This window comes from Amborella trichopoda, chromosome 7 (genome assembly GCF_054954075.1).
Source record: "Amborella trichopoda isolate Santa Cruz 75 chromosome 7, AtrichopodaSantaCruz75HAP2 v2.0, whole genome shotgun sequence".
Lineage (NCBI taxonomy): Eukaryota > Viridiplantae > Streptophyta > Magnoliopsida > Amborellales > Amborellaceae > Amborella > Amborella trichopoda.
The window spans coordinates 7200946-7214300 of record NC_142342.1 but is presented as its reverse complement, the minus strand read 5'-3'; the positions used below and the strand labels follow the sequence as shown (position 1 = coordinate 7214300).

The following is a 13355-nucleotide window of genomic DNA, read 5'->3' as shown; positions in this document are numbered from 1 at the left end:
ACAATTTTTTCAACAAAAACTTTAATAATAAAAATTTAAAATATGGTTTAATACCTCATGATAATTAAAACCTTGTCACGATTTTCACATCTTTTCGGAAAAAAATCATTTTTCAAAAAATTCGATCATGAAAAAAAAAAAAAAAAATTACAGCAAACTCAAACAATAAAAATTAAAAATTGGGTTTAATACATCATGATAATCAAAACCTTATCACGATTTTCACATCTTTTCGGAAAATCATCATTTTTCAAAAAATTCGATCATGAATAAAAAGAAATAAAAAAAAAAATATAGCAAATTTTCAAAAATTTGATCATGGATTAAAAAAAAAAATTAACAAATTTTCAAAAAGTTCGAACATGGATTAAAAAAAAAAAATCACAAATTTTCAAAAAATTCGATCATGGATTACAAAAAAAAATTTGATCATGGATTAAAAAAAAAAATTACAAATTTTCAAAAAATTCAATCATGGATTACAAAAAATTCGATCATGGATTACAAAAAATTCGATCATGGATTACATAAAATTCGATCATGGATTACAAAAAAAAAAAAACATAAAAAAAAAAAATTCAATCGTGGATTACAAAAACAGAAAAAAACAATTCGATCATGGATTACAAAAAATTCAATCATGGGTTACAACAAAAAAAAAAAAACAAAAAATTCGATCATGGATTACAAGAAAAAAAAACAAACATTTCAATCATGGATTACAAAAAAGTCGATCATGGATTACAGAAAATTCTATCATGGATTACAAAAAATTCGATCATGGATTACATAAAATTCGATCATGGATTACAAAAAAAAAAACAAAAAAAAACAAAAAATTCGATCGTGGATTACAAAAAAAGAAAAAAACAATTAGATCATGGATTACAAAAAATTCAATCATGGATTACAAAAAACTCTATCATGGGTTACATAAAAAACAAAAAACAAAAAATTCGATCATGGATTACAAAAAAAAAAAACAAACATTTCGATCATGAATTACAAAAAAAAAAAACAAACATTTCGATCATGGATTACAAAACATTCGATCATGGATTACAAAAAATTCTATCATGGGTTACAAAAAAAAAAAAAGAACAAAAAATTCGATCATGGATTACAAAAAAAAAGAAAACCAATTCGATCATGGATTACAAAAAAATCGATCAAGTATTACAAAACATTCGATCATGGATTACAAAAAAAAAAAAAAAAATTCTGTTCTTTACAGAGCCATTTTACATAAGCCATTTTAACTAAAAAATCCACCTCTAAGTGAATAAATTACATCCAATTGAGTATATTTTCTGATAAACAACAATATACGGAATCAAAACCCTAAATTTTTAACACATTATTTCTAATATATCATGAAAACAAAATCAAAAGGCGGAAAAAAAAAAAAAAAACAGCGGAATTTTGGTTCCGCAGACATCTCTGTGTTCATCTCAAATTTCATGCTGTACTTGACCAAATTACGTAAAAGTGAAAATTTTAAATTATACTAGACACAATAAAGATTAAAAACCCTAATTATTGAACTCATTATGTTCAAAATATGCCGTGAAATAAATCATTTGGCGGAAAAAAAAAAAAATCCAAACTTCTTACCTGATTTTGCGAACCGAAGCCTTCAATCTCTAAAAAACTCTATTTTTCTCAACGATTATCACAAATTAGTAATAAAAGGTTTTGATTCACAGCTTTAAGATCAAAATGCCTACAAATTTTGAAAGATTCATGCCCTATTTGGCATGAAACTTTCAGAAAAGGCGGAAACCCTAAAAAAGCAAGTTTCGTGATCCAAAAACGCCAAATTTTTCAACCATTTAATCCTTGTAAAAGCTGAATAAAGCTGTTTATAGCCTGCAAATTAGATCACATGCCAAAAAAAACAAGAAAAATGATAAAAAAATTACAAATTTTAAAGAATCCCATGAAGAACACTGTGCAACCCGTGTTCTTCACGGACTCGCCGATTCCGCACAGTGACTCGGCGAATCACTGTGCAGAATCGTCCGGTTCTCTCTAGAACCGAACGATTCCCGATTTTTTAGCCGATACGATCCCTCCTGCGATTTCCGAGTCGAACCGGATAAACAATGGTTATAATGATGTGAAAATATCATTAATTGAGAAAATAGTACTCCTAACCAAGTAGATCTGAAGCTAAATCTCACCCTAGGGATTAATGAATAATTTTGAAGGAAGAAACAAGACTTGAGGCATTCCCACATGATCTTCGTATCAAGGTTCATTGTTTAGAAGTTCATCAAAAATTCCAAAGAAAAATTAAAATAATGCTCAACATCCTAAAGTTCCAAGACAAGTTTCTCATAAAGTATTTGACTGTAGCAATAAGAGTTTTGTCTACATCGATCGATATCAACGTTCGGCTTGCTCTTTCGAGCTCTCTCGCAAAAATATAGATGAGTACAACATGACTCAGATTTTATGGGATAAAGACACCAAATACGCGTGTGTGTATGATGAGAATAGTGCAATACAACAAATAAATAAATAAATTGGTCAATGAAACTAAGACTTTTGTGGTGCACTTTTTCAAGCTAAATTAGTCAATGAGCATAGACAATTTCTTTTTGAAAATTCTATCATTGCTCATATTTGTATAGACAGATTCGATAAAGAAAGAACCATCAGAAGTGAGCTCCTAAATGGGTGCGTCATTTATTATAGGAAATACGACAAATGTATCAAGCCATTGTAAGTGGGAAATCAAGGGAGGCAAAGGAAAGCAAGAGTGTATCGTCTGGATATTGTAAGTGGGAATAGGTTTATCGTACTCATGGATCTTAAAGCCATCTATGACATTAGCCTCCATTACAGATCTGATCAAGAGGCTAAATGACACTGAAGTAGATAGAAACGGGGACAAAGGATCTCCTTCACTTGAGCATCTTGTCGCTTTGAAGTATCCACAAGCTTTTCCATTGATCAGGATTGAAAAATGGGACGAAACCAAGCGTCCTTTTACCCACCTTCTCAATCTTACTCCGAAACCCATCAGTCTCATAATATCATCTTAATAATCCCACTCTACACGGTTGTAGGCCTTCACAAAGTCTAATTTGCACAACATATCAAAATTAGCTATATTTATGGTCGAGTGAATAACTTCTTGAGCTATCAAAATACCATCCGTGATTTGTATTCCTCTAATAAAAGGTTTTTGAGGGCCTTCAATGACTTTGGAAATGACTGTCATCAGTCTATTGGCTAGAACCTTTGCTAGGATTTTGTGCACAAGTCAGGAGACTGATAGGTCTTTATATCTTGGAGAGACTCCATCTATTGCTTCTTAGGAATAAGGGCTACAAATATAGAATTAAGATCCTTATTGCCAATTGCATGAGTGTAAAAGTCGTAAAAAAAGGCTTTTAAATCCCCCTTAAATATGTCCCAAAACTCCTGAAAAAGGGCCACCTGGAACCCATCGGGTCGAGAGCCTTATCTCTAGGAAGAGAGAAAACTGCGTTCTTGATTTCCTCCAACAAAAAATGCATCTCTATTTGAGACACAAGAGAAGAATCTAATTGTTTGAAAGGGAGACCCTCTAAGGAGAAATGTAATCTGGGTTGAGAGGAAAGGCGTTCTTAAAGAACTGAACAAGATAAAACTCCCTACCATCCTGATTTCCCTCACTAACTCTAGGAATGTTAATGCCCTCCAAATTGTTAGATCTGCTTCTAGAGTTAGCAATTGTCTATTATTGGCTTCGTCTTTGATCCACTTTGATCTAGACCTCTAAAACCAGAATGTTTCTTGGGCCCCAAGATTGTCATGCAGTTCACTTTTAATCGCGTCTCTTTGGGACTTTTGATCAGAGGATAGGCCCCATTGAGACTATTCTAGTTGATTGTTGATTGAGAGCATTAAGGACTTGTTATGAGTGATTCACTCTTGAATTGAATGACCAAAGTTCCACGAGGCCCAATCTTTTAGCCTATGTTTTAATACATGAAGATTCTTAGCAAGAACGAATCCCCCCAACCTTGAATCCCATTTGTTTGTCCCGCCAAACTCATATCTCCATTTGAGATGATAAAATTGTTAATGAGGGTCATATCTACTATAAATCAATTTCTACCACTATATTCCGAGGGGTATCGCCCCTGGTTGTAATAACCAGCCCCACACCAAGGCAACTGTCACCGAGAAACAACCGAACTCAATTTCAAAAAAAAAGCAAAATTTTCATTACTGAGATTGAGGCCATATACATTACTGATCAACCACTGGTCTGAAGACCCCATAAAAGAAAAGGTGATCGACATGCACCTAAAAGAGACGGAGAAAATGGAACCTTAACAAGAGAGGGATCCCAAATTACAAGTAGGCCACCAGATTCACCAACAAAAACTGATAAAAGAAAATCTAAGGGGGTAGAGCCCCAAAAAGAGCAAAGAAGAGACATCAGGGGAGAGAAGGTTGGTTTCCTGAAGAACTAAAATTTGCAACTTATGGATTAAATCTCTTCTCCTCAAAGTTCCCCCAGGCCTCTAACATTCTATGAGATGAGTTTCACGAGGACGTGAAGTCCTTACCCCCTGGTGACCATAGTGACTCCGGAGGAGCCAACAATAAGGGGTCAAATGAAACCTTGGCAACTAGAGCTTCAGCCTCTTTCTCCGGACGAGAGCGAACGCGCTGTGGCATAGGGAGGGCCGACCACTCTACCTCAGCAACATCAAGAGCTTCCTCCACAACCTTAAGAGTGCCTTTGTACTGAAATCCCATAGCATTGATCAAATGGCCCATTTTCTCTCGAATAACTTTCATCTTCTCATCTTTGCTAGGGAGCTAGTTGCGAGTGCGGGGAAGAAGAATCGGAGGACTCAGTTATGAGAAGGGGAGGGATGTAAGGGGAGAAGGCGATAAAGAGAGTTTTTGGGAGGTCAAAGGCTTTGGCCTCAGTAGATAGCATAGAGACACAATAATGTGGCCCCATGCACGACTTTTATCCCATTCAAAGAAAGTCATTTTGGCTGTCCCGTCGAGAATCTCTAGAGCGAAAGTCAGATGAATAATATCAATGGTTCTGTTCTTGGGATAGTTCAGTGATGGTGATGCTTTGGGGGGCCTTGGAAGGGGGAGGATTGACTGTTCGGTTGGCAAAGGAGACGGAAGCAGCAGAAAAACGAAAGAACCAGAGAAGATTTTTTGGGGGCTTCCTCTTTCGAAGAACTACTATTTAAAGGAAAAAGGTGAGGACATGACATACGTACCTTTAGGAAGTGAGTCCCTCGGTGGGCGATAGATAGCAGCTTCTTGGGATGCGAAGAAGGCAACCTCGTCATTAGATCAAACCTTGAAGGCTTGAGTGTTTCCACATAGCACGATGGCTTGGACCTTCTTAAAATACCCACTGAAGAATCTACCGGATGGGCTGCAAAAGATCTCGAAGCTCATAACCTAGAGGAATATGAATCGTCTCACCTGTAGGATGAACAGGTGGAAGGCTGGATTTGGACATCTCTCCTATTGCCCAAGAGGCAAGAAAGGACTAGACACATCGAGAAAAGGCCATTTGCCCTTCTTGTCATTTGTTGAACTTGTCCTTTTGGGGAGAGAACTACGTTAACGAATCCTTGGACAAACACTTGTCATAGGAAGGGGCCTGCCTTCATCCTCCACACCTTTTGTACCACATTTTTGTCACGTTTGAACTTTTGAAATAGTTGTTGCCTCTTTATCTTTTTAGTAGTTGTGTGCCATTCTTCCTCCTCTCATACTGGTTCCTTATCAGACTTTGAAAGGACTGCTTTGTCCTTAGAGGGAGCCATCGAAGGAGAAGAGGACCTCAGGAAGGTCGCTTGAGTGGGATTGGGGGAAGTCTCAATGCTGATGGAAACCTTAAAAAACTCATTATTGAACTCGAGGACCAAGCTATCAGGAATGACAACCTTCGGGGTGCACAAGACTTTGGCTCTCAAAACGCAGATAAGCAAAGTGAATCAACGATTGAAATGAATTCAAAATATTATTTATTGAGAAGAGAGTGCTTGCACTAGGTAGATCCGACACCAAATGTTACCTTAGGGATTAATCAAGCTCGACTACCAACTCCAATGGATGATCCTATATGTAATGAGCAAATTTTGAGGCAAGAATCATGACATGAGGAACATCCATGTGATCTCGATATCAAGGACGGTCTACTAAAGGTTCATAAGGAATTTGAAAGAAACATTAAAATAATGTTGGACATGCCAAAACTCCACAAGTTCCCCATAAAGTATTTGACTAATTGATATCAGAGTTCTTCATACATCTATTGGTATCAGAGCTCTTCCTTTATGGATTGGTATCACAAACATCTACCAATTCAATTATGGAGCGCTTGGATCGATTAGATCAGATATTTGAGAGACTTAGAAAAACATCATAGAAAGTATTGGCAAAGTAGTATAACGAGATCTACAGGATCAACTTAATCGATTGTAACATGAGGAATATGAATGAGAAGAGGTAACTCTCAGTACAAAAAAAGTTGACACCGACCTAAAAGTGCTACAAATTTTGATAATTAATTATTAAGGCAAAGAGATGCTAGTTGCCGTGTATGAAGTACTAGCCTTTGAGCTCAAAAGTGAAATCAAGATTAAGTTTGGTACTTTAAAGTTCCAATATAAGTTAAATATCAATGGCGGAATCACATCACCAATTATTAAATGGCCTCTAGAGATATGCTTAATTCAATAAGCTTAACGTCAACTTACTCACAACCCCGAAAGGATGATATTAATGGGTATTTTAATTTTTCATTTTACTATTTTTTATATTTTAGGTTTGGGATTCTTTTAGATTTCTAGTTTTTTAGGGTTATTTTCATCTATTTTTTTTTAATTTATTATTCTTCTATGTACACCATAGACACATTCAGAATAACACACATTTGATTCATCACCCTCAACATTGGATGGTACATATTAACCTTAGTTCAATTGATGTGCTAGTATTTTCCCTTGAATTGAATTGTAATTCTCTATCACAGGATATAATCATACGCAATGTGTGTAACCTTAAACAATCAAATTAAGGCGCATCTCCAAATTTTATTATAACATATATTCGTAGTGTCAATTTTTTAGGATAGCCTGAAAAATATATTTTTATCTTTCATTATAAAATTTTAAACTTAAAAAATAGTTCAAATCAAGTAGATTTATTGTTTGAAACTGGCAAATTCAATAGTTTTCTAAACCTTAAACAACCTTAAGACGACACTATCCCAGTAAACCCCTGGACCATAGACCACCATAATAGTCCATATTGTCTGCTTTGTGATCCAAAATCCTACATGACAGTTTGTTTTGGTAATAAATCAAATAAAAATAACAAAATCATGTATATTTACCTGATTTTTGACAGACAGTATCACATAAGCCTTTGGATCACCCTAGAATCGGAATCTGCCAATTCTGGGCAGATTTGGTCCGGAGACACCAGTGGTGTCATCCAAGCTCAAATGGGCCCAAATTGCATGATTTTTTGTAGTCAGCATCTCAAGAGTCTGAAAATCACCCTAAAACTGGATTTTACCAATTTAGGCAGATTTGCTTTGGGAGATACCACTGCTGTCGCCGAGCCCAAACTGGCCCAAATTCTGTGATTTTTGGCAGGCAGCAGCATTCCAAGAGCCAAAAATCACCCCAGACTGGATTCTGCTAATTCTGAGCAGATTTGGCATCGCCCAGCCTAGATTGGCCCGAATGGCGTGATTTTTGGCAGTTATCATATCAAGGGCCTAAAAATCACCCTAGAACTGGAATCTACCCTGTATGAGCAGATTTGATCACCGGTGTTGCCTAGCCCAGAGTAGCCCGAAATGACAGCTTTTGCATACTGACCATTCCTTGACCATTTTTGGGCAGATTCATTGAATAAGGACCCCTTGGCCTGGGAGACCCCGTGGTGTTGCCCATATCTTTTTACCCAAAAACAACAGTTTGAGCTGTCAAATTGGTTGATTTTTGGATACCCATTTTGGTACGATTTGGATTACCCATTTTGGTACGATTTTAGGGTTAGACTTTTTAAACTCTTGGACTATGAAAACCGATATGCCAAAAAACCTTGAGATTGTGAAACTTAAGACAAAACCCTAGATCTAGGAAAGTAGTTTTGAAACCCTAACCCCTTTTGAATCGAACTTCATCATTAGATCAGAAAAACCCTAGTTCAACCAAGCCAAGGCTTGGTCAAAAGCTGAAGAGAGACAAAGAGAACACACGATAGAAACTTACTCCAATCTTGATACGGGCGAGGCCTCGAGAGTCCCATGTCAACTGGCATGGTCTAGTATATTTTAATCTTTCCTATATTTTCTTTTAGTTTTTGTTTATTTATTAGTATTAAATCAATTTTATTGTATTTTATGTAATATTCCGTATTTCTGATCAATGTTGACTCTGCTATTGATTTGAGATCAGATCTGCTTATTTTTTAGTAGATTTGGCCTTATATCAAAATTTGATTGTCCCCATTCTCTATCACTCTTAAAATAACAACTTTGTGGTTCAGATATGGTCGATCATTATCATAATATCATCTTGATCAGCATCGTGAATATCTATAAACATATGAAAATCTTGAAAATGAACCGTCCAAATAATATGTTGCAAGATACACTATATTTTGGATTCAAAGCTTTTTTTTATATATATATATATTCATGCATCTCAACGTTGAGCTGATCAATAAAAAGGTTTTTCAATATTAAAATAATTTTTTCCAAGGGATTTTTGAAGTTCACCTTAGTTCTATATTTTATGATTGCAACCTTATACAAACTTTTTCCGTATTATATACTTGTCCCATATATGAGTCTCTCTCTCTCTCTGGTCCACAGTAATCATTGGAAAATCCATTATTAAACACTTATTTTTGGCAAATAAAAACGGAAAAGAAACATATCCCATCTTGTACCAAACCAAATTGATGCCCAAGGTTTCAAACCTAATTTTCACAGTACCCATAACTCCATCTTTTAATATTCCAATAAATCAACCCAAGTGCAATCAAACATCCACCAACCCGAAGATCCAAAAGCGCCATATATGTCCATGAAAATTATCTTGTAACTTCCAAAATTTCTTTGTATACAAATATTTCAACAAAAACCAATAAAAAGAAAATATAAAAGAAAAAGCCCAAAATTTCCTGGCCTCTGTTTTCTCCTATACTTTCTCTCTCTACACCTATACACCCCTTGTACACCACCTACACCTGCCCATTCCCTGTCAAAACTTGGGCTTCTCTCTGTACACTATTGTACACAGGTCTTTTTCACTGGTTTCTTTTCCCTTCCCTCTTTCTCTTTGATTTCAACAATGGAAAAGGATGAAAACCCCAAGAATTACAGTGGGGAAAGGGAAAACTCTCAGAACTGAGAGATGCATCTCCTGTGACAGGCATTGAACTGTTTGGTTTGTCTGGTTTCAGCTTTCCACATTTTGCCAATGTCTTGAGCTATTTTCATGGCGTCCACTGATGCACCAGAGAGTCCTATCCTCGTGAAACCCACAGCATACAGACCAGACTTTCCCTTCCAACCATTGGGAAATGGATTCTTTGGAAACCCATTCTTCGAAAAGAAATCACATTCCTGTAAAAATCAAATGAACCCAACAATGTCAATACCCACTTGTCAATCCAAATTCAAATAACTGTTAGAGAGGGAAGCAAAATATGAGATCATTTTGATGGGGTTTCTAACCTGTAGCCAATAAGGCACATTGCTGCGGTATCCGGTAGCGAAGATCACGGAATCGACCTCCACCCTCTCTCCGTTAACAAACTCGACAGAGTTCGAATCCAATCGCTTAATAGCTGGCACCACCTTGATTTCGCCGGACTTTATCTTGCCGAGGGCCCCAATGTCAAGAACAGGGGTCTTGCCCATGGCGTTTTTGAGCTGAAGGGGGCCGATTTCCGGGCGTTTCAGACCGTACTTTTCGACATTTCCGAGCACTAACCAGGCCAAAATCAAGAGGAGTTTATCAACGAGCCAGAGTGGGAGCCAATTCTTCAAGAAAACTGCGGTTTCAAACGTTGATTTCCCAAGGATTTCTCTTGGTAACACATGAACCTGATGAGAGAGAGAAGAAAGATGCATCAGTAAAGTGTATACTCTCTCTCTAACTTATAGTTAAACTAAATTACCAGAAATAACTGAACCCAGTGAAGGGACCTTAAAGTCAAAGGAGGAGAGAGAAAGAAAGAGAGAGAGAACAGGGGAGAACAAACAGAACAAGACAAAGAGGAAGAATCCAAAGGCAACTGAAGTGCTGAAAGAAACTTAACAAAGCAGCGAAGCGATGAATCCACTAACATCACCAAAACTAAAAAACAAAAAACAAATAAAAAAGCAAAAGAACCCAATAAAAAGATCCCAAATTTCTCATTAAAAAACCAGAGTGAAACAGAAAGGAAGCCAAGTGATTGCAAAAAGTAGATGAAAAGGAAAAATAACTAAAGAGTACAAAGAAAAAGAAAAAAAGGTCTAGAGATAGAAAGCACCCAACTAATAGAATAAATTTGAATAAAAAGAAAAAACTCAACACACTCACAGAAAAAGAACAGAGAGAGATAGAGCTTTGTCCCTCTCAGCAAAAAAAAAAAATTCCCCACAAATCAAGAGTGAGAAGAAAGAAAAACCCCAAGAATTAAGAGAGAGAACTTTTTCAAAAGAACCAGAGGGAGATAGAGAGAGAGATGTCAAGCTTACCGATGATCGAACCACCATGACCGGCTTTGCGTCGTGGTTGCAGAGGTCCAAGCACACTTCCATCCCTGAATTCCCACACCCGACCACCAAAACCCTGTCCCCACCATACACTGCCCCCTGCTTGTACTCGCAAACGTGTGAAACCTTGCCCTTAAATCCCCCTAACCCTTCCAAGTCTGGCACCACCGCTTCCGCATTCTCCCCGGTGGCCACCACAAGCCACCTCGCTATATACTCCACCTCCCCACCATATGAAGCCTTCCCCTGGTTCGCAGTGCACACACGCCAGAGCCCGCAGGTGTCGTCGAACCTCGCCCACTGCACGCACTCGTTGAACTTTGGTGCGAGGTCGAAATGACGAGCATATTCCTCAAGATAGGAGATGAACTGGTTCTTCGAGGGGTATGTCGGGAAATCGTCGGGGAATGGGAGGCGGGGCAACTGGCAGAATTGCTTGGGGAGGTGGAGCTTGAGGCGGTCGTAGGTGCGGCGCTGCCAGAGGGATGCGATGCAGTCGCTGCGCTCCAAGATGACGAACGGGACCCCCTGTTCCTTCAAGCAGGCACCCACTGCCAGCCCAGACGGCCCCGCCCCAACAATGATCGGGCCGTTCACCCACACGCACCGTCGGTTCGAGATCGCATGCCCGTGACGATCCATCTCGTCTTTGCTGATTCTACAGAGAGAGCTTGTTGATTCTAGAGAGTGAAAAATGCTAGTCTTCTTTGTTTTGATACTGGTTTCAAATTTTTTATTGCTGTTAAGGCTTAAGATTTTTGTGAGAACCAGGCACCCTGGTACTTGGGATTCTGGGATTTTAGAGAGAGAGAGTGAGTGTTTTTTGGTTGGGATTCTAGAGAGAGAAAGTTCTTGAATCGTGGAAGTAGGAAGAATGAGTGTTGTTTTCAGGAAGAGAGATTTCAGGGATTCTAGTGTTCTAGAGAGAGAGAGATTCATTCTTGGGCTTAGAATAGAGAGAGAAACTCCTGGTACTTGGGTAGAGAGAATATTTTCTCTGAGGCTGGAATGAAGTTTCTCGGGTTTCTTGAGTTGAGTTTTAGGCTCAAGATTGAGAGAAGTTAATATGAACTGATCCAATGAGAACACGGGAAACAAGCTTTTTGCTAAAATGATGATTATGTAGAGATAGAGAGAGATAAACAAGTAGATAATGAGAGAGAAAGTGTGCGTGTCCATGGCCTTTCGTTTGAAGGGGAGCCAATGAGAGATGAGAATCAGAGATAGAGAGTTAACAGAGAGAGAGAGAGTTTTAGAGAGAAAAAGGAAGTCTTGAATGAATGAGTTGAAGAATGAGTTGAAGAGACTTTGATTTGATAGTTGCAGGTTTGGAATGGGGAGTGGGGTTTAAATAGGCGTAGCATGTGCTTGCTGGATTGTTTTGAAGTTGGTGTTGGGGCCGCATCGGCAAATGATCAGCCGGGGCCGACTACTTTTATTCTCCCTATTTTTTTTTCTCTCTTTATAATTTTTTAATATTTTTTATTAGGAAAAATAATTGGCCTCTTATGGCAATTGGGGATTTGTTTTAGAATATATAAAATTAAAAAAATGACGAGTGCATTTTAGAGTTCACCATCCGATCAGAAGGACTGATTGTCGCATTGAAGTTATAGTTTTTAATAGAGCAGAACGACGAACTAAGATTCGGATAGTCAAATTCAATTAATTGGTGATATAGTTTTTAGTAGAGCAGAACGACGAACTAAGATTCGGATAGCCAACTTCAATTCATTAGTAAAAATTATGCAAACTAAAATTCATGTAGTTTATTCCAATTAATTGATAAAAAATTATGATGAGCATACTGAAGAACTAAAATTCATGTAGTTTACTCCAATTAATTGGTAAAAAAGCTATATGAAAATGAATCCAAATGCCCTTTTACTTTTCCATTCCTTGTATTCTCTCTATCTACACCTATCTAGAATGGCCTCCAACCCAGCCTAGATAAACAAGCGATTAGATTAATTACACACCCAATCTCACTCTCTATCTCTCTTCGGATAAAGAAGTGACTGGATTAACTACACACCCAATTTCTATCTATCTCTCTTTCACTGTGTAGGAAAGTTCCAACCGGAATGGTTAACCCGACATGGGGTTGGAAGCGGTTCAACCGACCTAACTGGTAAACCGGCTGGTTCAACCGGCCTAATTGGGCAAGTCCTTGGTGGTAAAAAATGTGTTTAAAAGAAATACACAAAAAATTCTAATAAGATATAAAATATATTTAAATTATGATTAAATAAAATACATCCAAATGAAGTTGAAAATTAATGAAAAAATGGACTTTAAAGAATCAATTTGTGCACATGGGTATGTTTAAAATTTTTCAAAAAAGATGGAAAAATGTAAAAATAAGTGTTAATGAGCAAATCAATTTTCAATCTTCACGAAAATGATGAAAAACATTAAAATTACCATAAAAACAAAATATTTTATTTTTTGTGATTTTATATATTTTTTATTTTTAAAAATACCTGATCGGTTCACCAAAATTAATAAAACCAAATTGGCTAGTGCCGGTTCTGATATAACTGATCGGTCAAAATTTGAATATGGATTTTTCTTACACTGCTTT

General features: G+C 37.1%; 1 protein-coding gene and 1 long non-coding RNA gene across 2 annotated transcripts; both read right to left on the bottom strand.

The window, feature by feature from the left end:
* Nucleotides 1-4195: 4195 nt before the first annotated feature.
* Nucleotides 4196-5405, bottom strand: LOC148781222 (uncharacterized). The gene is made up of 2 exons (XR_016060035.1): nucleotides 5250-5405; nucleotides 4196-4749 (listed from the first exon to the last, which is right to left on the bottom strand). It is a non-coding gene; the product is annotated as an uncharacterized LOC148781222 (long non-coding RNA).
* Nucleotides 5406-9086: 3681 nt separating this feature from the next.
* LOC18444196 (putative indole-3-pyruvate monooxygenase YUCCA8) lies at nucleotides 9087-12337 on the bottom strand. The gene is made up of 3 exons (XM_011628758.3): nucleotides 10754-12337; nucleotides 9743-10114; nucleotides 9087-9631 (listed from the first exon to the last, which is right to left on the bottom strand). Exons 1-3 carry the CDS (start codon nucleotides 11948-11950, stop codon nucleotides 9407-9409), a joined length of 1794 nt encoding a protein of 597 aa, XP_011627060.3. The 5' UTR covers nucleotides 11951-12337; the 3' UTR covers nucleotides 9087-9406.
* Between the last annotated feature and the right edge of the window lie 1018 nt (nucleotides 12338-13355).

Bases quoted from the DNA above. Each gene is read 5' to 3' on its own strand.
- LOC18444196 (XM_011628758.3), bottom strand. From the start codon at position 11,950: ATGGACACGCACACTTTCTCTCTCATTATCTACTTGTTTATCTCTCTC. The intron at 10,115-10,753 runs GTAAGCTTGACA...CTCTCTCATCAG, and splicing joins TCATGGTGGTTCGATCATCG to GTTCATGTGTTACCAAGAGA. The intron at 9,632-9,742 runs GTTAGAAACCCC...TGATTTTTACAG, and splicing joins ATGTGCCTTATTGGCTACAG to GAATGTGATTTCTTTTCGAA.